This window comes from Leuciscus leuciscus (assembly GCF_965113295.1).
Source record: "Leuciscus leuciscus genome assembly, chromosome: 9".
In the NCBI taxonomy this organism is placed as follows: Eukaryota; Metazoa; Chordata; class Actinopteri; order Cypriniformes; family Leuciscidae; genus Leuciscus; species Leuciscus leuciscus.
In genome coordinates, this window is record NC_138733.1 from 10444569 (window position 1) to 10468505 (window position 23937).

Genomic DNA, 23937 nt, shown 5'->3' on the forward strand with positions numbered 1-23937 from the left:
TTGATCGGTATAATATTTGATCATTCATGTTAGTTTGATAGTGCATTAACTGTTTGATCATTCATGTTAGTTTGATAGTGCATTAACTATGGTTAACAAATAAAAACCTTAATTTAAAAATGTATTAGTACATGTTGATTAACAAATAATGAACAATCCTTATACAGAAGTTATTAACCTTAGTTAATGTTACATATGGAATTTTATCATGTTATCATTTCATATAAATCCAAACAGTCATGCTTAAATATCTACAATGCCAGAGCATTGAAATGACATAAATATTAAATGTATAGTCTCACACTTTTGCTTCTATTTTATAAACACTTGATGATTATCTAATCAAAATAACAAAACATGTATTAAAGTGATGACGAAAAAATTACCGAAATCGAATGCTTTTCTGATTTGTTTATATGTTTCTGTCGGCTGTATGAACATATCAGTTTGCTATCTTACGTCTCTAGCTTTAAATATGCAACTTCTTTGCATATTAAATGCATAAAAGTGACCAGCTGGATATAAACTAATGCAAATAGAGGTAACAATTGTGACATTAAACATTCGGGTCGGACTTACGTTTATTTTTGTCAGTGTTTTAACCGCTTGAGGTAGCCTACTAATGTTAGCGTCCTCTCAGCCTCGAAGGCAAACAAACATACTGTTGTGCTGTTCTTTCTCTACTAATGCAGCATTTAGTCAACAAATTAATCACTTTATAATGATATGACAAAATGTACTGTATACATAGGCTACCTTTTAGCTGTCGGTGCTTTAAACGCGCATCTGATGTCAGCGCTCTCTCCACGCAGCATGTGCTCTCAGTGCAGCACGCAGCATCACGTGTCGAAACAAACAACACGAGGCATCAGCGATAGTTTTTATTACACCTCTAGAGGCCGCTCTTGTACTGCATGATGCCAGCAGACCCTTCTCAGCTCTCTCATGTGTAATGAATGACAGCGCGCGCTTCTCAGCCGTTCCAGCAACGGACGCAACCAGGAAAAACTATCGGTATGTATTTTTGCCGATAACGATAGTTCCACCAATCAACTATCGGTGCCGATTAATCGGCAAAACCGATGAATCGGTCGACCTCTACATAACGAGCTGACGCTAGGAGTACTTTCTTAAAATGACAGGACTAATCTGTGTTTCACATGCGGCACATAACCAATCTGTGGGAGGCAGAATTCTTGCTGGTTGGTAGGGGATCAAATACTTATTTCACTCAATCAAATGCTAATCAGTTTATAACCTTTTATATAGTGTGTTTTTTCTGGATTTTTGGTTGATATTCTGCCTCTATCCGTTAAAATAAACCTACCATAAAAATTATATTATTATAATTTAATAAAACATTTCTTAATCTCCTTGTGAAAAGCGCTATACAAATAAACTTGACTTGACTTGACTTGACTTGTAAGTGAGGATTTTCCTCACAAAATCATCAGGGGATCAAACAATTATTTTCTCCACTGTACTAGAAAGGTATAAACTAGTGTAAAAATGTCATACCAATGGGCCTCTTTTTATTTAAATGCCAAAATGTTTAAGATACGAAAATAGTTTGTATAATTTAGAATTTCTGGATTTAATTGGGCTCTACGATATAAATGTTGTACACAATTATGTAAAATTGCTCTATTATTGAATTATTGCAAATTTGCATGTACTTTATTTTTTGTCAACTGAAATGTAATAATGTGTTATTTTAATTCTACAGTCGTAAATCTAAACTTAGATCAAGTCTGAGGAAGAGGTTTGAGTGTCTGTATGAGGGAACAGCACAGCAGGGAAACCCAACATTCCTGAATGAGGTTTACACAGAGCTCTATGTCACAGAGGGTGAGAGTGGAGAGATCAATAATGAACATGAGGTGAGACAGATTGAGACACAATCCAGGAGAGCAGCAACAGAGGACACACCAATCAAATGCAATGACATCTTTAGACCTTTACCTGGACAAGACAAACCCATCAGAACTGTGCTGACAAAGGGAGTTGCTGGCATTGGAAAAACAGTCTCTGTGCAGAAGTTCATCCTGGACTGGGCTGAAGAGAAAGAGAATCAGGACATCCAGTTCATATTTCCACTTCCTTTCAGAGAGATCAATTTGATGAAGGACAAAACACTCAGTCTTTCAGAGCTTCTTCATGTCTTTTTCCCTGAAACAAAAGAAATGATTGCAAGTGATGAATATGAAGTGTTGTTCATTTTTGATGGTCTGGACGAGTGTCGTCTGTCTCTGGATTTTCAGATTGATGTGAGGTTGTGTGATGTAAGTGAATCAGCCTCACTGGACGTGCTGTTGACGAACCTCATTGTGGGGAATCTGCTTCCCTCTGCTCTCATCTGGATCACCTCCAGACCAGCTGCAGCCGATCTCGTCCCCTCTGAGTGTGTCCATCGAGTGACAGAGGTACGAGGCTTCAATGATCCACAGAAGGAGGAGTACTTCAGGAAGAGAATCAGTGATCAGAGTCTGGCCAATACAATCATCACACACCTGAAGTCATCAAGGAGCCTCTACATCATGTGCCACATCCCAGTGTTCTGCTGGATCTCAGCCACTGTTCTAGAGAAGATGTTGAGCAAAGCAGAGACTGGAGAGATTCCCAAGACTCTCACTCAGATGTACACACACTTCCTAATCCTTCAGACCAACATCAAACATGAGAAGGACTATGAGAAGAACGTGACAGATGAAGACATTATATTCATATTAGGACAACTTGCATATGAGCAACTGGAAAGAGGCAATGTGATCTTCTATGAGGAAGACCTGAGAGAGTGTGGCATTGATGTGACACAAGCATCAGTTTACTCAGGATTGTGCACTCAGATCTTCAGAGAGGAGTCTGGCTGGTATCAGGAGAAAGTCTTCTGCTTTGTTCATCTGAGCGTTCAGGAACATCTAGCGGCTCTATATGTGCATCTCTCCTTCACAAACTTCAGCATAAATGTGTTTGATCCAATCACCAAACAAAATGATGACTGGTTTCCACTTATGTTTAAACATGTTTCATTATCTGAGCTGCATCAGAGAGCTGTGGATGAGGCTCTACAGAGTAAAAATGGACATCTGGATCTTTTCCTGCGGTTCCTTCTGGGTCTGTCATTGGAGTCTAATCAGATTCTCCTACGACGAATAATGAAACAGACAAGAAGCAGATCTGAGAGAAATGAGGAAACAGTTGAGTACATCAAGAAGAAGATCAGGATCATAGACTCTCCAGAGAAATCCATCAATATGTTCCACTGTCTGAATGAACTGGGTGACCACTCATTAGTGGAGGAAATGCAACAGTCTCTGAAATCTGGAAGAATAAAGGAAGCCAAACTCTCTTCATCTCAGTGGTCAGCTGTTGCTTTTGTGTTGCTGACATCAGAGAAGAAGCTGGATTCCTTTGCCCTAAGAGAATTTGTTGGAGTAGGAAATAAAGCTGATCACGTTCTTCAAAAGCTACTGCCTGTGATTAAAGAATCCAGAACAGCTGAGTAAGTATCACTAAGAACAATCACAAGACTGTTAAATATTACAAGTAAATAAAGTAGGATATCTAACAAATCATAAGTCCTGCAGATGTCATACTTTTATTTATTTTAGTATTTGTATGACTCTCTAACAAGCTGTGTAGCATTTCTTTCTGTTTTTCCCCCCACCTAATTCTTATTTGTATTTGCATGAGTACAAATATGTAAAGACATAGAGGGAATTTCATAATACAGAACATAAAATTGTAAGGACCACCCGTCGGCCCAACAACGGAATCCAACGTCGTTTGCGAAGGTATAATGCGTTTAGGTCTCTTCAGCACTTCTGTGAAGTTCAATTAATTTTTAAATGAAATGAAATAATGACATGAATGAAAGTGACGTGTAGCCAAGTGTGGTGTCTCATACTAGAAATTTGTGCTCTACATTTCACCCATCCAATTGCACACACACAGCAGTGAGTATTGATATAATTATTGATATATTGATATAATTGATATATTGATATATATCAATTATATATCAAGATATATTGATATATTGATATAATTATTGATATAATTATTATATATTGATATAATTATTGATATAATTATAACTGATATAAATACTAGTGTAGAACATTGCATAGAAACCGTGTCTATTCCTCGTTTAGTGAGATCAAATAATAAATCTAATGCAGGATCTAGGAAAAATCTAATTGTTATTAAAACAGAAAATGTTGCTATTAGTAAACAAAAACTATTTCTAAAGCTAGGTCTTCTAAACATTAGATCACTCACACCTAAGGCAGTTATTGTAAATGAAATAGTCACAGATAATAGCTTCGATGTACTTTGCCTTACTGAAACCTGGCTTAAACCAAATGATTATTTCGGTATTAATGAGTCTACTCCTCCTGGATACTGTTATAAGCATGAGCCCCGTCTGATTGGTCGTGGCGGAGGTGTTGCAACCATTTATAGAGATATTCTAAATGTTACTCAGAAAACGGGTTATAAGTTTATTTCATTTGAAGTACTTGTAGTAAATGTTACGCTCTTAGATGTTAGAAAAACATCACTATTATCTCTAGCCTTGGCTACCGTATATAGACCGCCTGGGCCTTACGCTGATTTCCTAAAAGAGTTTGCAGATTTTCTCTCAGACCTATTAGTCAATGTCGATAAAGCATTAATTGTTGGAGATTTTAACATACACGTAGATAATCCAAATGATGCGTTAGGAGCTGCGTTTACAGATTTATTAAATTCATTTGGGGTCAAGCAAAACGTCATCGGACCAACACATCGTCTTAATCATACACTCGATTTAATTATATCACATGGAACCGATCCAACCGATATAGATATCATTCCACAAAGTGATGAAGTCACTGATCACTACATGGTAACTTGCATATTACGTACTGCTGTAATATGTCATGCAGCGCCGCGTTATCGACCAGGCAGAACAATCCTTCCATCCACCATAGATAATTTCTCAAATTGCTTATCTAATTTGTCTCAGCTGCTGCCTGAACCCAAACAAACAGATGAACTAGAAGAACTAACTAGCACTATGAGCACCATTCTCTCTAGAACATTGGATGTGGTTGCACCTATTAAATTAAAAAAGGTCAGAGAGAAAAATAAAGCACCATGGTATAACAATACTACGCATGTTTTAAAGAGAGAAACCCGTATTTTAGAGCGTAAATGGAAACAAACTAATTTAGAGGTCTTTAGAATCGCGTGGAAAGACAGTATGTCACGTTATAAAAAGGCCCTAAAAGCGGCCAGGGCTGAGCACCTCCGCAAACTAATAGAAAACAACCAAAATAATCCAAGGTTTTTATTTAACACCGTGGCTAGACTAACAAATAAACAGACGTCACCCGAACAAAATATCCCGTTACAGTTCAGTAGTAATGATTTCATGAACTTCTTCACTGAGAAAATAGAAAGCATCAGAACCACAATTGTAAACGTTCAATCTTCAATCGCGCCTTATAATTCTGCTTCAATTATCACCCCGCAAGAACAATTACAGTGCTTTACAACTATAGAACAAAAAGAGTTAAATAAACTTATCACTTCATCTAAAACAACAACATGTTTATTAGATCCTATACCAACTAAACTACTGAAAGAAGTGTTACCTGTAGTGGAAGAGCCTCTCCTCAATATTATTAACTCGTCTTTATCTCTAGGTCATGTTCCAAGAACATTTAAACTGGCAGTTATAAAACCTCTCATTAAGAAACCACAATTAGATCATAATAATCTAGCAAATTATAGACCCATTTCAAATCTTCCATTTATGTCTAAAATATTAGAAAAAGTGGTGTCCGCTCAACTGGGCTCTTTCTTGCAACAAAATGATATCTATGAAAAGTTTCAGTCTGGATTCAGACCGCATCATAGCACTGAAACTGCGCTCGTTAAAATCACAAATGATTTACTTTTAGCTTCTGACCAAGGCTGTATCTCAATACTAGTTTTACTTGATCTTAGTGCTGCGTTCGATACTATAGATCACACAATACTCTTAGATCGACTACAAAATTATACTGGTGTTCAAGGACAAGCACTAAGCTGGTTCAAATCATACCTATCTGACCGCTACCATTTTGTCTATTTAAATGGAGAAAAATCGATCATAACTCCAGTAAACTATGGAGTGCCGCAGGGATCTGTGTTAGGCCCTCTGTTATTTTCAATATATATGATGCCACTTGGAAATATTATAAGGAAACATGGAATTAGTTTCCATTGTTATGCTGATGACACTCAAATATATATTTCATCAAGGCCGGATGAAAACGCTAAATTTTCCAAATTGACAGAGTGTGTTAAAGATATAAAAGATTGGATGACGCGTAATTTTCTATTATTAAATCCAGACAAGACAGAGGTAATACTTATCGGTTCAAAAAACCGCCCACAAAACCTCGCACAATACAACTTTAACATCATAGGATGTCCTGTTACTTTATCCGCTACAGTAAAAGACCTGGGCCCGTATTCATAAAGATTCTAAGAATCCTCTAAGAAAACTCTTAATTTAGCTTAAAAACTTTTACGTAGGAGTCTTAGCTTAAAAGCGATTCGGGACCGATCTGAGAGCAACTCTGAGTAAGGAAAAGACAAAAACTTTCATCTTAGTGAGGAGGCGGGGTTGACCCCGTTGCTATGTATGACACAATCTTTTGAAGACTGTGATTGGTTGGTTGTCCAAGAAAAAAAAAAAAGAAGTGATTTTAAGAATAGGGTCTATTCTAAGCCTTCACTTTGAAATTACATGTACTTTTTCCTATTTGACCGTTCTCACACATTATATATGTGTATATAAATCCTTTTATTTTTATTTTTTTTTTACCATGCTGTTAATTTCCTATAAGGTATTTGCTTGGCTTAGAATGATAAAAATTGTTCCACTCTTTCCAATTACACTGATTGCTGGCATGTCTATTTAAGTGGTGGTTTGAATGTTGGTTTTAATGTATCAAACATGGAATTTTCCCAGTTGCCAAATATCATAATGTAGTAATTACTTTCATTTCTGGCGCTATGGCATTTCTGTGCTGTGTTGGAGATGTTAGCGTGTCTCTAATAAGATCAGTCACAAACACGATCCCTGCACGATCTAATCTATAGCGTCTTATTAACTCACTGTTATTCATTGTCTGCAACACATTTCTTCTCCCTCTTCGTCTTTCTGCCATTTTCTCCTCTGCTAAAGAAACTCTTAAGCCTCTTAAAAGTCCTCGTCCGTGCTCCTAACAATTTTGACCTTAAGACCTCTTTTAAGGGTTAAGATGCTTTCTGAATTACTTTTTTCTTTACTAGGATTTTTTCTTTCATTTTAAGAGTAAACGCCCACATTTCTAAGAATTTTCTTAGAATTTTGTCACTAGGAGCTACTCTTTGCATTAAGATTCTTTATGAATACGGGCCCTGGGTGTTATACTCGATTGCAACCTGTCTTTTGAAAATCATATTTCATATGTTACAAAAACAGCCTTTTTCCACCTTAGAAACATTGCTAAGCTACGTAATATGCTATCAGTTTCTGATGCAGAAAAGTTAGTTCATGCATTCATGACCTCGAGACTGGATTACTGTAATGCCTTATTAGCTGGTTGTCCTGCATCCTCAATAAACAAGCTACAGTTAGTCCAAAATGCCGCCGCTAGAGTTCTTACGAGATCAAGAAAATATGATCATATAACACCGATTTTATCATCACTGCATTGGTTACCTATAAAGTTCCGTATTAATTACAAGATATTGCTACTGACTTATAAAGCCCTAAACGGCTTAGCTCCAGTCTATTTAACGGATCTTCTATTGCCCTATAATCCATCGCGCTCTTTAAGATCACTAAATTCAAGGCTTTTGGTCATACCTAGGATATTCAGAACCACCAAAGGAGGGAGAGCATTTTCACATTTGGCTCCAAAACTCTGGAATAGTCTTCCTGATACTGTTCGTTGCTCAGACTCGCTCTCCCAGTTTAAAACTAGATTAAAGTCGCATCTCTTCAGCCAGGCATTCATATAATCCCACAGTTCAAACTACAATCCGGCCTCTAGCTCATAAATGCCAGAGGAGAACTGGCCCCCGACTGAGCCTGGGTTCTCCCAAGGTTTTTTTTTCTCCATTAGGTCACCTGATGGAGTTTTAGGACACCATTAGGTCACTTGATGGAGTTTTTCGGTTCCTTGCCACTGTTGCCTTTGGCTTGCTCAGTTGGGGATATTTTGGGGATATTTAATTTAATTTCATCAATCAATAAATTCCTCTTGAAACAAACTTTGTTGTATTATTTAAATTTAATACTGTGAAGCTGCTTTGATACAATCTGTATTGTGAAAAGCGCTATACAAATAAACTTGACTTGACTTGACTATTGAACACATACACCATGAACACACACCCTGAGCAGTGGGGCGTCATTTCTGCTGCGGCGCCTGGGGAGTGTTTCGGGGTTAGGTGCCTTGCTCAAGGGCACCTCAGTTGTGGGTAATGAGAGTGGAAGAGAGTGCTGTTCATTTACTCCCCCCACCTCCATTTCCTGCCGGTATTGAGACTCAGATCTGCGACCTTCAGGTTACAAGTCTCACTCTCTAACCATTAAGGCCTATTTATACTTCTGCGTCGAACTGCCGCCGTAGCTACGTCGTAGGCTGTGTGTAGCGCGCGTACCCTGACGTGCACCTCTCCAAAAATGTAACAACGCGTCAATTCTACGCGGACTCAAGCGCTGTGATTGGTCTGCCAGAACCCCTCCCTCAGGGTTTCACATCCCAAGGTGCGCGTCAACGCGGACAACGACGCAGAAGTATAAATTAAAACCAACACGTTGCCTACGGCGTATAGGCTCCGGCGTAGGTCCGACGCAGAAGTATAATGAGGCCTTTAGGCCACAACTGCCCAAATTTAGTTTACAATTTACTTTAGCGCCGGCCGGGTTACGTGGATCTCACGGACACAAACTTGCCAGTCTGACATTAGTCAGAGGGTGCAGGGTTAGCTAATACCTTTTTAGTCAGTTGCCTATTGCTCACTCATACAAAAAAAGTGGTTTATTTAGCCACTTCCGTACAACTTGCTAAGTCAGTGACAGACAGAAATCAAAAGGTCTTCAGATGACATGCCTACTAGTTTCAAATGGTTGAATACTTAAGCTTCCCCTCAGTATGATACTGCAGTCACTGAAAATTAACATCATGGAATTAAAATTCCCCCGATTTTTTTCTAAATGCATGTTATACATCTAAATGTTACAGTATCTGTGCATATGTTTTTTTTTTTTTTTACTTTTTTTTTTTACCTTAATGGTTAATAAAAATGTTGTATCTGGACCTACAAATTACAGAATTATCTCTCAGATGACTTCTCCAATCATTTAGTCCTCTTAAAAATGCCCCTGCAATCTACCTCCACTTTTCAACACCCACATCTCAAAATCTAATCAAAAACCAAAGGATAAAACCCGCCTGACATTTTTCTTTTATCTAATCTGTGTGTTCTGAACTGAGAGAGTGAAGAATGTGTCATTGTTCTCTACAGGTTGGGGAATTGTGGTGTCACAGATGAAGGTTGTGCTGCTCTGGCTTCAGTTCTGAGATCAAACCCCTCACACCTGAGAGAACTTGATCTGTCTGGGAATAAAATAGGAGATTCTGGTGTGAAGCTTCTCTCTTCTGGACTCAAGAATCCTGACTGTAAATTGGAGATACTGGGGTAAGATCATCTCTCATCTAGTAATATGATTTAATTTAATATAATTTTGTTGTGAACCATTACAGCAGTGGTAAACACCAAAGTGTAATGGGTGTTATTTAAAATTAAAACCCCAATAAAATACACTGTAAAAAATATTTCTCCACAGTAAATATGTAGGATAATTAATTTAGCAGTAAAGTAACAATGTAACACATATTCCTCAATGTTGAGAAGTGTTGGAAACTCAGAAGCAAAGACCAGGAGACTTGGTTGTTTCTTCAGCAGGATTCTTTATTGAGAACACGAGCTGTCGGTAGCTGCAGTCTTCAAGTCCGACTAAGGGAACTTTACATTGCAATTTATTTACATTTAGGGGGAGGGATTTACATCGAGGTGGAGACACTCTGAACAAAGCATGTAAATGAAGTATACGGGTTTAGGAACCCGCCCTAGACTCTAGAGTGTTACCAATCCTAATCCAATCAGCATAACTATTCAAATGCATAGATGCTAATCCAATCAGCCTAACTATTCAACGACTGGGGCTGGGACTCGGGCACCAAGAGCCATTAAAGACAAAAAGTGAGAGTTTCAGTAATCTGACTCATTTAACTTACAAAAGAGAAAACAGGTCTGGCAGGAATCTCTTGCTGGAAACTCTGTTTAACAGCTGATATAATCATCATTTATACCTCAAATGCTAAATTCAGTCTACTAAACTTTCTCAGTTAATATACTATTGTATTGGAACTTAAATTAAACATTTAATAAATTTGTAATACAACAGAAGTAATACACAGAACATCTGTTTCTGTTTATTCATGCAGGTCAGTTATTTAGTCATTCAGATTTGTTGATCTGAAATCTGTTTTTCCCCCATTTTCAGGTCATACTATTGCTAAAAATAGACAATGCTGAAAATTGATAAAGGTGTAAATTAACAATCAATGAAACGTTAATAATGTACCATATTTTACTTGTCTTACAAGATGACATTTTTCAGTGTGCACCGTATATGAAAGGGAGAAGCAGCATCCAATACCTGTTGAGAAATGAAATCCATTACAACTTTTTAAATAATTATTCATTAGTTTTTTTAAATGCTTGGTAAAAATATAAAGCAACATGTAAATGTGTTAATAAAATACTGAAACATTTCATTGGAAATGGCTTTAACTAACCAGTCAATTAGTATTTCCAATGCTTACTAGTAACAGAAGTACCCCACATCTTTATCCCCAACAACAGTGTCATGGTTCTTTACAGGTTGAGATATTGTGGCGTCACATATGAAGGTTGTGCTGCTCTGGCTACAGCTCTGATATCAAACCCCTCACACCTGAGAAGACTGGATCTGATTGGAAATGAACTAGGACGTTCAGGACATGAACTGCTCACTGCTCTAAAGAATTCTCCAAATTATAAACTAGAGACAATGAGGTGAGTACAATTTTCAAATAAATACTGAAATAAATGAAAATGTTTTCATGTTAAATTCATATAGCTGAACATTTATATATTAATAAAGGTCATTTTCCAATCTTGAAAAAAAAATTCACAAATGTACTTGTTAGCCCTGTACATTATACATACAGTTAGTGAGAGACTAACACAGTATCTCATGAAATATATTTTAGTATATGTGATTGCATTGTATCCAATTGTTCTGTAAAAAAAAATATTTTTTGTGTTCTGCACATCGTAATAGTGGTGTTCAAAAAATTTTATAAAAAACAAGAAGCCTGTTTGAATGTTGTTTCAACCATTGTGTTAGTTTGATCAACACAGAGCGTTTACATGCATGTTCTTAACCTAGTTATGCTTTATAAGATGACAATGCATGTGATCATGTAAACGCGCTAACCCATTTTTACTTTATCAGAGTAAGGTACGACGTAAGCATAAACCCATCGGCACAGCTAGATTTTTGCCCCTTACTCTGATTTTGTCCAGCATGTACACGCATCAAAGGTGCAGTAGGTGATCTGAGAAATGCTAACATTAGCCTGCTAGCATTGAAAGCATACGATCCCACCCTCCCTACAAATTGCCATCCAAAGACACATGAATGCACACACAGCTGCTCTCAGCAAAGTGTCACAAGAGACGGCGTTAAACTATCTAATGTCTCAAAGCACATAACATTACAATGATAATGAACGTAAACAACTTAGAGAGCTTGAACCTGACTGCTGCAGATTCATTGAGGTGTTGATACCGTTGACATGGAAATGCATAATTCCGAGTCTGAGGATGTGAACAGCTTTGGTCAGAACGTCACGGGTTGTCATCTCTTTATTATGGTAGTTATGGCGTGAACGCAGCATAAGCTTGTTGTTTTGGAGGAACTGTAAAAGGTGGCTGCTGTTTGTTTGCGGTGCTCCGAGACAGACATGTGTCTGTACTCTGCATAGCATGATACACGCTGATGACATATGATGTCTGTGCGTACAGGGTGCGCAAGTGTATGTAAAAACAAACATTGACAGGCACCGCATTATTTCATTCAGACCAATATAACAGGGTTGCAACTTTGGGACTTTGGCGGGAGTGAGACTCTGTAAAACATCAGTGCGCACGCGTAACCCTAACCCTAATTTAAAAAATGTCAGTCCTTGTTTACTTAGTATAAACCCTGATTTATGAAAAAAACGAAGAAAAAAAACCCCGAATAGAATGGAAAAGTTTTCAAAATGTACAATTAATTTATTGATTGCACTATAAAAAAATAAAGATAGAGGTGATTAAATAACAAACATGTAAAACAACAACATCAAAACAATAAAAAAAAAATCTAAAAACAAAAGGGACACTTAATTGTTACTCCACCTCCCCAAAAAAAACACAACACAAGTTTCACACATTAGGCCTGTTGTAGCCTATGCCACAGTGGCAGTGTTGGCCTGCTTCACCACCTCTGCAGGAGGCTCGTATCTGAAGCAGGGTTCAATCCGTTCATGAACGTTCATTGCGTCTGTCACGTGACAAATGAATGAAAGACTCGGAAGGTAAAGTAATTATTTATGTTCCCTGTAAATTATTTTTTACTTTTCTTAATTCAGAATATGATAAAGACTGCGTAGGTGGATGTGTTCGGAGAATTTGGCTGTTAAAAGTATAACATTTAAAGCCCCTTAAATGAACGAAATGACTCGAAAAAAGATTCGTTCATTTTAATGAACGAGATCGAACAAGCGAGTCAGTAAAATGATCCGAACTTCCCATCACTCACAGGGTGCCATCAAGTGACAGTCTGTTCCTGGTGTCAGTCTTGTTTAGGCCAATAAATGAAAAGGTTCGCTCAGCATCCGCATTTGAGTGTGGCAGGCTCAACACAATCCGGGCAGCCTTTGATCATTTGGGGAATTTTAAAATGCCACTTGCCCGATTTGCCAAAACATAATTTGTACCATGAGCCTATTTTTATTGAGCAATTAGCTAGCCCACATAACGCACGTCAGACAACGTTCGCAACTATAGTTGAAGTCTGTACTCTCGGCACACAGACTGATTAGGCAAGGCTACGTCTGTAGAGAAAGGCACACCATTTCATTATCTGCTTACCTTGATTGTCATCCAAACTTTCAAACGCGCATCAGTGGCTCCGACTCCGAACCTATGCTCTGAACTCTCTCTGAACTTTTCACACGCAACTGACGTATCAGGTGCAAGGTTTTCAGCGAATCAACGATCAGAGAATACTGCAGTGAGAACGTTGTAGGCAGATGTTACAGCTGTGGGCCTTAAACTCCTCTCCTGTCATTAATACGCTGTGGTCTAGTCATCAACAGAAAATTAACGGATTGAGAGGGGAGAAAAATGGATTTTGGTGTGACATTTCTTGCGTGTGTGAGAGCGTGAGATTGATGCTGAAAGCGTGAGTGTCATGCCAGATGCGTGAGAGTTGGCAACCCTGATATAATTATTGGATTTACATTTTATGGCCCTATGCCTTCCACAAACTAATATATATATATATATATATATATATATATATATATATATATGTAGAGAGAGAGAGAGAGAGAGAGAGAGAGAGAGAGAGAGAGAGAGAAATATATAGAAATACATTTAGACCCTTTAGCATAGTGATTGATTTCAGGAAATGAGCAGACCTTCAACCAGTTTAACAAAAAAAACACCACTGTTTCAATCACCGATTAGCCTGGATGCCAGCCGAACTTAGCCCTTAATTTTAAAAGAGGAACAGAGAACCGCGATCAAGGCATTTGTCGATCGGAAAGATGAATGAAGAACATCCGTCACTTACTCCGTTGCTCTGATTGGTTGTAGGTCTATCCAATTGAGTGCAGAGGCATTTTCTTTCCTGGTTCGGTTGAAACACGCCCCATAATCACAGCCCAATGGAGCAGTATCAGGCTCATATTCTGACTAGAATCTGAGTATGATGACGTCAGGCTAATCACCTATTGCACCTTTAACCTGATTTCTGTTGGCTTATTGAAGTGCACAAATGTGATGTGACAGGAACACGTTGTTGCTGTGGATTTAAGCACATCCTGACAGAGCGAGCGTTTTGCAATAAGGGAGGAGAAAATATATCGCAAACTCAGACTCTTTCTTGACCCAAAAAATTATAAAAGTGCTCCCATCTTGTGCAGCAGCAGAAGAACTGGTGCAAGCAAAATGCTGCATCTTTAACTGCGTAAGAGGAGAGCTGTAAGTTTCCTGCTGACATATAGCAATACTCTTCTTCTGGGTTTAAAAAAAAAAAAAAAAAAAAAAAAAAAAAACCTAATTTAAAATTGGCATGTATCCGTTTTGCCCAGATTTGTACATAATTTTGGGTTTTAGTCAATAAATTTCATTTTAGTGCATCATTCATTTTCCAGCTATTACAATTTAATTTGCCATATTTGATAAACAGAGAGATTTGGCTTGTTTATAATTGATCTGTATTACAATGGTTAAGGAGTTAAGCATTTTAGAGACTTTTATTATTTCAAATGAATGTCTGATTTTACATAATTTACTGTTTTATTTATGGATTTACAGGTTTTGAGGAAATTCAATTTCCGGTGAAATGCCCGCGCTGAATCCGGCTCCCATGCACTCTCTCCACTGCACACTCACCTTTCTCCACTCTAACTTGAGAAATTCCTCAAATTTTTGTATAAACTACCCTGAGCTGGGTCATGCAGCAGACTACAAACTGTGACAGAGAGCACACAGTTTGTGTATCTTGTTATACATACTGAATACAGATGAAGGATGCGGTCTTTTCAAAGAGTCTTTGTTGTGTAAGAAGCAACATTCTTCTAGTCTGATTTGGCATTTGTATTACCAACAATCATAGTTATTTTTTGTTATTTATTATTTATTTATTTTATTTATTTGTAAGCACATAACAGTCTTTAGGTCAGTAGAAATGATGATCAGCTCCTATTGAACATAGTGATCAACCTCAACACAAACATATACTGTACTGCTTGTATTAAAGTTGTGGTGAACTGCACATTCGATGGCCCAGTTTATGGATCTTGGTGGACCAACACAAACAAACTTACAAACAAACCAACAAACCAACGCCATCAGATAAAGATGCTAGGACAACAGCCAGACACTCCTTGGAGGGCAGGAAGAAGACCCTCGGTACCAAGCCCAGGAAGGACAGGACTTCTCATTGCTCCACATGCAGTTTCTGCCCGGCAACCCATCTGGGCAGGAGTAGGTCAAACAAAGAGAGGCCACAATGATCCATCCAAATCCATTCATAACTATGTTTGGAAACCTTAAAACTGATGTTGTAACATTGGCAGTCTGTTTTGATTTCTGTTCTTGTCTGTGTCTGGTTATCTGTTTATTAGTTCAGTTTAGTCTTCCTCCGCCCCTGCCTGTTTGTTTCTCTGGTTACATATTGATTAGTTAGTTCTGTTCATGTGTGTCTCGTCTTATCTTGTTAGCTCTCCGGTTTGTTTCTGTATTTAAGCCCTGTGTCTAGTTCAGTCTTTGTCAGTTCTTGCACTATGTTGGTTGTTCAGTGTAACACAGGTCAGATGTTATGGGAAGAAGGAGGCGGAGACTTTAAAGTATATTTTTATACACTACAAAGTGGGCCAATTTACTCCCAAGAGGTATTGAAATAGTAGACTTTCATATATACTAGTAGTACAGTGATATTGGCACCGTAAAAAAAAATCCTAATTTTACAGAAAATAACTGATTTTTTTGAGGATCATTTTCTTTAATTTTAAATTGTACTCAAAACACTGTAAAATTACAAATAATATCTGTAAAATAAAAATTCAGCTGTTATTTTAGGTATTGTGACATTAATGACAAATTACAGTAATTCACATTTTTTTATACAGAAAATTTATTGTATTTTTCATACAGTATTTTTTCTGTTTTCTTAAATTACATAAAAAATTTATGTAAAATTACAAATATAATCTGTAATTTAACAGAAAAAAAACAGTTAAATGATAAAATGGTCAAATGACTGTCAGCTCCCCAAAAAAATGTAAAACATCCTAAATTAAATAAACTGAAAAACACTGTTATTTTACGGGTATTTCCTGAATAATCACGATCAAATACCTTCATTGTAAAAAAAATCGTGAAAAAAGGGTCAAATGACTGGCAGCTGCGGCTGCCAAACAAAAACCTTAAAATTAAAGTAAAATATGCTAATTTAAATAAACCGAAAAAACACTGTTATTTCACAGGTATTTCCTGCATTATTATGATCAAACACCTTCATTGTAAAAAAATCGTAAAAAAAAGGGTCAAATGACTGGCAGCTGCGGCTGCCAAACAAAACCCCTAAAATTAAAGTTAAATATGCTAATTTAAATAAAGTGTAAAAAACTTTAAAATAAATTTGATGTCACCATGATTGAGATCAGTGTCTGCTTTAGTTGGGCTCATGACCCTTGAATTTTTCACTTTTGTTTTCTCCGGCTGCTTTAACTGTGTATTTGATGCACATTTTTTTATAGCAATAAATGCTGGAGAAAATATCAGATGATCTTGGTCATTCTTTGATGATGTCATCATATGATGACCTGATTCTCTGATATGTCAGTCAAATCTATGAATATATTAGCTTAGATTACATAATATGTAGATGGAGTTTAGCTTTATACAAAGTCTAATTAATGTTATAATTTTTCACATAACCCTTGAAATATTGTGGCATCAGTATTATAACAATCTGAAAAAAAAAATATATATATATATATATATATTGTACAGAAAAAGTTTTGAGCTGGTTCATTTTTTTAGTAGTATAGAGACATCAAGAATCAACATATGAATCTCAACAATGGTGACAACCAACAAAGCCTTTTTGTGACTTTATAGTAATTCAGATTTTTTTCATTGTCACCATTGTTGTGATTCATACGCTGATTCTTGATGTCTTAGTGAGTCTATATGATCCTGTCAAAACATTTTCTGTAAAATGACTTCATAAAATCTGAGTATCACAGCACTGCAGGATCTTCTGTAGCAGTTTTGTCATGCAAAATGAACAACTAATATTTAGCAACTTAATCAGATATTTCACTTCAGGTGGTATTAATAAAATAGGACACTAAATGATGACTATTATCACTGCAAAGTGACCAACATCATCTGATCTGAGTTTCTCTTGGATTGCTACAATTATAAATATGCATCAGAGACACACAGTTAATGCAGCCAGAGAAACATTAAAGTTAAACACTAAAAGGTCTTGAGCCCAACTAAAGCAAACAATGATCTCCATCATGGTGACATCAAACTTTATTCTTTTCAATAAAGCTTCAACTTCTAAACCTCTGTTAATTCTCAATAAGAATGTTAGTATGAAAGAAATAATGTCTGGATTGTAATAAGTGAAGATGCTGAGATCCTGAGAGATCTGGTAGTGTTTAAAGGTCCCATTCCATGGATTATTTTTATTATTTTATCATGTTTCCAGGGGTGCCCTTATAATGTTAGTATGTTTTTTAGATCAAAAATTGTTATAATTTAGAAATAAAAGGCATATTTCCTAGCCTGATTTCATTCCCTGGTTTGAACACTCTGTTTGAAGGGGCGTGTCTGCTGAGAGACTTCAGCGTAAACGCCCTCTGCTGTGATTGGCTGAAATGCTTGCATATGAAATATCTGGCATTACATGTGAAACTATCTGGAAAACTTTTACTATTACAGCTATTATACGTTTTTACTATTACAGCTATCGGGATTAACGAATCGTGAGAAGTTTTTTAAGTATTTAGATCTATTCCCGTCACATAAAAAATTGCAGTGACGAGCATTGAGCAGATGACAGCCTGTTGATCGCGTGAAAAAAGATCTTATTGCAACGCAGTTTCAGCACTCACTAATGATTTCACCAATGCAAACATGAGGTATATAAATACAGTAAGAGCTTCGTTGTGCAGTGTAACAGCGTCATTGATTTCATAACGAGTTTTGGCAAGTGTCCATATTAAACTCGCGCTGTGTGATTGACAGCTTGGACGATTGGAAAGGGATTGTTCTTTGATCGCTTTCTGTATATTAATCACAGTTTAAGTAAGATTATTTTCATCCTACTAAGAGAAACGATGTGAAGTTGATCGCTACTTCCATATTAAATCACTACTTGTACTTACCGCTTGCTGGAATATAGTTGAAATTTCCCCCTTCGTCAATATGAAACACTGAGAGAAGCCTGCTTGATATTATCCCAGGTTAGAAAAACAGTCCGTGGTGAAAAGGACAGAGCAAACTAACAACTTCGAATTAAACTTTTGCGGTATCCGATTATAGGTAAACATCAACCGTCTGTTGACATTTCGCCATCAATACGCCTGTGTTCCTGTGGGCGGAGGTTAGTCTAAACACGGTTCTGGTGATGTCATTAATGCAGGAAGTAGAGGGGTGTAGTCCAATCGAGCCGTTTTATGTAGTCAACTTCTGTTAAATAAAATATCTCGCTTGGCATTGAACTTTGAGCTTTATAATTTTACAGATATTATTTATACTCTAACAACAACATTACACACTAACTAAAGTTTGAAACATGGGATCACATAGAACGGGACCTTTAATGTTCTGTTGGGGTTTAAAGTGTTTCTGTATGGTGTGTTTGTGTGTCACCATTGTGTTGAAGAGTAGAGCCTGAGCTTCAGTTCAGGATGAGCAGAGAAACAGAGATGATATGCTGCATGTTGCTTTATTTAACAGACAGTAACTGTGTAGTTGCTGATGCAGTGACGTATAGTCACAACAAATCATGCATATAATTAACTGCATGTTTTAAGTAAAAAAAATCAGAAAATAAATGTGAAATAACTGTGTTTTAACTGTGTGTTTCTGTTAAAAAAGATTAATGAAGGTTTAAAAGTATCTTGCACTTATTTAAAATCAGGATATTTTACAATAATTTTACGTTTTTTGTATGGCAGCCATTGCTGACAGTCATTTGACTGTTTTTTTATGGGATTTTTTTTACAATGAAGGTGTTTTATTGTAATAATTCAGGAAATAGCTGTAAAATAACAGTGTTTTTCTGTAAAACATTTAAGGAAAATTTCTGTAAAAGTTTTTTGCACCATTTAAATTAGGATATTTTACTTCATTGTTACGATTTTTGTTTGGCAGCCGCAGCTGACAGTCATTGGCCGTTTTTTTACGATTTTATTTTTTACAGTGTACTTACTAGGCTATACAAAAAGTATAATAAAAAACAAAAAAAACTTGAACTTATGTATAGGCCTAAATGAACTTGACGTATAGCCTACTTATCTTTGTAAGGGTAAAGAGTGTACACACAGTATATTCACCAATATTTAAATTTACTTTGTATACATACTGCATTTACTGCCATTTACACAACAGCATGCCCTACAAAAACACTTTATCTGCCAAGAACATTAATATGATGCATACAAAATAGCATGAATACATTTAATACATATATGCAGATCTTTACAGGCAAAAAAATATATCATTCAACACAAACTGTATTGCTAATCAATAATTCATTTTAAATGTTAGGTGTCACATTAAACATTTTGAGTCTGTAAAAAAACAACAACAAAAAACACTTAAACCTTTATTTGAAAATAATGCAACAACGCCCTCTTCTGGCTATAATAAGTCATTAATACTGTACGTTGAATACATATTTGAAGCCATTAAAAATATACGCAAATATTCAAAGCCAATTAAAGGATTATAATAAGGAATATTTTAATAATTGCACTAGTAGCCTATTTGAATTGGCACTGTGGTGGAGCAGCTACGTAAGTTTTGTAATGTGAATAATTCCAAACATGTGATATAATTAATGTGATATAATTAAGCCTCTTTTTAAAAAAATCTAAATTGATTTCCAAAACTTTTAGATATTTTTTTTTGTTGTTGTTTAGTTATTTCCCTATGGTAAAACACTGACAGATTCATTAGTGAAAGCACCCATCTGAATCTGCAATGGTTTATTCCACTGTTGTAATGACTTGGCCACAGTCCAAATCGAAAGTGAAACTTATCTTTGTTGGGAATCGGGCGCCATTTTGTAGCCTACCAAAAAAGAACTGCGTCACATTTTCAAGAAAGGATAAAGACAAGAGTAAGTACCAAATCTCATCATTAGTCACCAAAGCATTCTTGAAGATTGCTTTTAGTTTAGTACGTATAGTGGTACTAAAACCTACCGGTGAACTGCGGTGAAATGTGATGTATACCGTACATCATCGAGCCCGGCCACAGTCGTTGGTCGACGATATGAGGCCTATTGACCTCTTATCGAATCATAGGCCTACTGCACGTAATCTTAATCGTTGTCCATTTTAGCTTTGAGTTTTTGAGTTTAGAGATGAACTCTCTCTAGCATAGGCCTACATACATATTTGTGTAGTGTGGGTTAGTCTATTTATATATAACTTACCTTCTATTTTTACGCGCTAGTTTTCTTTTCAAAGCCAGGTCGCAAAAAGTAAAACTACGGAAAAAAAGTTTTACAACACCACTTCAACTAGTAGCCTAGCTAACATTAACAACAAGAACTACAACAGTTTTTTTCTATGCCACCATCTCAGTAGGGAATATAGGCTTCTGTGAAACATTGAATTTTTAATCACTAAACCGTACTTTTATTCTTCATCAGTGAACTGTTATTTTCTGCTTGTTAAATTGCTCCCCAAGAGTAAATTAATAAACTTGTTTAAGTTAAAAATTAAATTAATATTTTACTTACTGGCCTACATTCAATTGAAAATAATCATGATAGCACATTTATTATAATTAAGTCAGCAACTCATTAAGTCCCAGCTGCAGTTCTTTATAAATGAGGGTGCGGCGGTTTCAAAAGGGGCTGGCAAAACTCCCGCCCCTCATTTGGTCATACCAAGTCGATTCAAGTAACAGGGTGAACACAAAACAACTAACTTATGGTTGTGGTGGATTATTTGGAAAATATGAACAATAAGGTACCATAACAGGAATTGGTGGACAGCTGGTGTTGTTGTTACAATTACATTTATAATTTATAAGAAACTTTAACATGTCTAATTCATTAATTTCTTACTTATTGATTTCAGTTCACATACGATTTTCAAAACTCTTCAGACTATCAGTACAGCAGCAGAGTCTGTGGATCAGTTCGTCATTGCTTTGATATATAAAAAAAAATGCTTTCGATGAGCATATTTTTCAGATTTTACACGTTTACATAACACTTTAAAAATTCCATAATATTTACAAAAAGAGAAGCCCTCAACTAATTGTCTAAAATAACACTAATTATTATTATTGTGACTCTGTGTTGGTTTAGGTTTGTGAGTCAGTGTTTTGGTGAAGGTGGAAGATCCAGCTATCCTGATCCAATATGGATGACACTCAGACATCCAGTGATGAAGAAACCAGGTACTCTTATTAAAGACTTGAAATAGTAAATATTGATACACCAGTAAAATGCCACAGTGAAGTTAAGTATAAAGATATGCTGGTTTTATATTATAGTATAATTGTATAGTATTATCTCTCTCTCTCTTGTATAGTATTATAAATTGTTTCAGTGCTTCAGGAACAATTTTTTTTTGAAATATTATAATGTTATCCTGTAACCGTATGCTATATGCAGAATAATTAACTCTGGAACATTAAATTATTGAAAAAGATGTTAATGTGGACATAATGAGAAGCAAGTGGTCCTTGCCATTATTCCATATTTATATAATGGAGAAAAAATAATGTGTACTGTAAATGTTTATGTTTATAGGTATGTGTGTTTTAAATCTAAAATGAACAAACATGCATTAAAACTGTGACATCTTGGTACATGTGTGGGAACAGCTAGTACTGATGGTGGAGAACAGGTGAACTGGTGTCCATTATAATGACCCTCACTCTTCTGTTATTCTATTCACAGACAATCATCATGTTTATCAGATTCAGAAATAGCTGAGGTCATCTATTTCCACAGGTACAGATATACTAATAGCAGAGCTTGTGTAATGTACAGCATGTTTTTTGCATGAAATGGGAAATTCTTGTCATTTATATTATGCTATCCCCATATTAAATATAGACTGGTATGCATATCTTCACACAAATAAAGGTTTAAATGTTTTCTCTTGAAAGTGGAAGTGTATGTTTATTCATTTCTTTTGCTAATGTGCTCTAAGTGTCTGATTTACTGACATGTTTGTGTCCCTGTATGTTTGGGCCCTAAATAAATTATTAAATAAGTGTTTACAGATTGAAGTGGTTCTTAGTAGAGGTCAATTTAAAGATTGAGGGGATTTCTGTCACAGGCTGTTGTATATAATGTGTTTATTTAAATCTAATGTGATTTTAGAGGTGAGCCAAATGTTACAGTTTAAATGTTACAGTCCTCTCTTACAGTTTAGTCCAGCAGGAATCATCAGTCTCACCAGAGCCCAGCTGTGTGTCTATGAAGAGTGACAGGTCTATGGATCCTCCACCACGTTTGAATGCTCAAAAGAAATCATCAGACTCACCAGAGCCCAGCTGGGTGTCTGTGAAGAGTGACTGGTCTATGGATCCACCATCACATTATGTATCATCTACACTCTGGTACAATATTTCTGCAAACATATGGTATCAGTATTATTTGCAAACACTAAGGAAAAGCTGCAAAAATTCACTGATGCTCAAGAAGACAAACACAAATAGCCAATTAAGAGCTGGGGATGTAAACTTTTGAAAAGGCTTGGGATGTGTGAATTTTTCTTATTTCGTTTAAATGTGCCCGGATGATTTACATAAATAGTATATAGAATGTTTTCCAGAAAAGAAAAACAAAAATATATAACAATTTAGCCCAATCATTGTGTTCTAAAAGTTTTCATCTCTTAATGCATTGTGTTGGCTTCTTAAGCATCAGTGAGTGTTTGCATATTTTGTAAGAGTTGTGTAAGAGTCCCTCAATTGTCCTTAGTTTGAAAAGATGGATCTAAAAAAATAAAAAAAACGGTTTGCAGGACCTCGAGTATTTTTCTGAAGAAGAGTAGACAGTTAAACTGCTCAGGTCAAATAAGGGACTCATGAACAACTATCACAAAACTAAAAGACAGCTGTGGATCACCCAAGTACTTAAGCACTTTTTCAACTTTAGTTAGTGTGTAATGTTGCTGGTTGAGCATAAAAAGGATCATAAAGTTAAGTAAGTAAAAAATCTGCTAGGTTACAAAGCTCAAAGTCCACTCCAAAGGGAGATATTTGATTGGTAACACTTTACAATAAGGTTCATTAGTTAACGTTAGTTAATGTATTTACTAACATGAACTAACTATGAGCAATACATTTGTTACTGTATTAGTTCATTTTTGTTTATGTAAGTTAATTAAAATATAGCTATTCATTGTTTGTGCATGTTAGTTAACAGTGCATTAAATAATGTTAACAAATACAACCTTTGATTTGAATAATGTATTAGTAAATGTTGAAATTAACATTGACTAAAGTTAATAAATGCTGGTGAAGTATTGTTCATTCTTATTTCATGTTAACTAAGGTAGTTAACTAATGAACCAATGTAGAACTAATGTACTATTGTAAAGTGTTACCATTTTATTTAACAGAATTATAACATTTTATAACATATTAAAACATTATAACCTCAACATTTGTCTGTGCGCTGCATATTGTCGCCTTGGCGACTAGATGGCGACAAGGCTACTAGATGTCGCCTTGGCTACGGTTTTGTTCCAATGAACTGCCGTAGCCAAGGCGACTTCTATTGTATATATCTATACCCGCCCGCGC

General features: G+C 36.1%; 1 protein-coding gene, 1 long non-coding RNA gene and 1 pseudogene across 4 annotated transcripts in view; 2 read left to right on the forward strand and 1 right to left on the reverse strand.

Moving 5' to 3' along the window:
- LOC309506215 (NACHT, LRR and PYD domains-containing protein 12-like) overlaps positions 1-23937 on the forward strand; it is a 239496-nt pseudogene that overhangs the window by 77369 nt on the left and 138190 nt on the right. The window contains exon 9 of the transcript XR_014211625.1: positions 9556-9729. The product of XR_014211625.1 is annotated as an NACHT, LRR and PYD domains-containing protein 12-like (transcript). The remainder of the gene's footprint in view (positions 1-9555; positions 9730-23937) is intronic.
- The window catches only part of LOC309506453, a 191062-nt gene that overhangs the window by 5611 nt on the left and 161514 nt on the right, over positions 1-23937 (reverse strand). Inside the window, exon 2 of the long non-coding RNA XR_014208755.1 lies at positions 23157-23790. This is a non-coding gene — a long non-coding RNA (uncharacterized lncRNA). The remainder of the gene's footprint in view (positions 1-23156; positions 23791-23937) is intronic.
- Positions 19759-23937, forward strand: part of LOC309506436 (NACHT, LRR and PYD domains-containing protein 3-like) — a 271279-nt gene continuing 267100 nt past the window's right edge. For both annotated transcript variants that reach the window (XM_082180383.1, XM_082180384.1), the window contains exons 1-3: positions 19759-20278; positions 21482-21573; positions 22079-22132. In XM_082180383.1, coding sequence (XP_082036509.1) covers positions 21536-21573; positions 22079-22132 — 92 coding nt within the window. In that variant the 5' untranslated portion in view covers positions 19759-20278; positions 21482-21535. The remainder of the gene's footprint in view (positions 20279-21481; positions 21574-22078; positions 22133-23937) is intronic.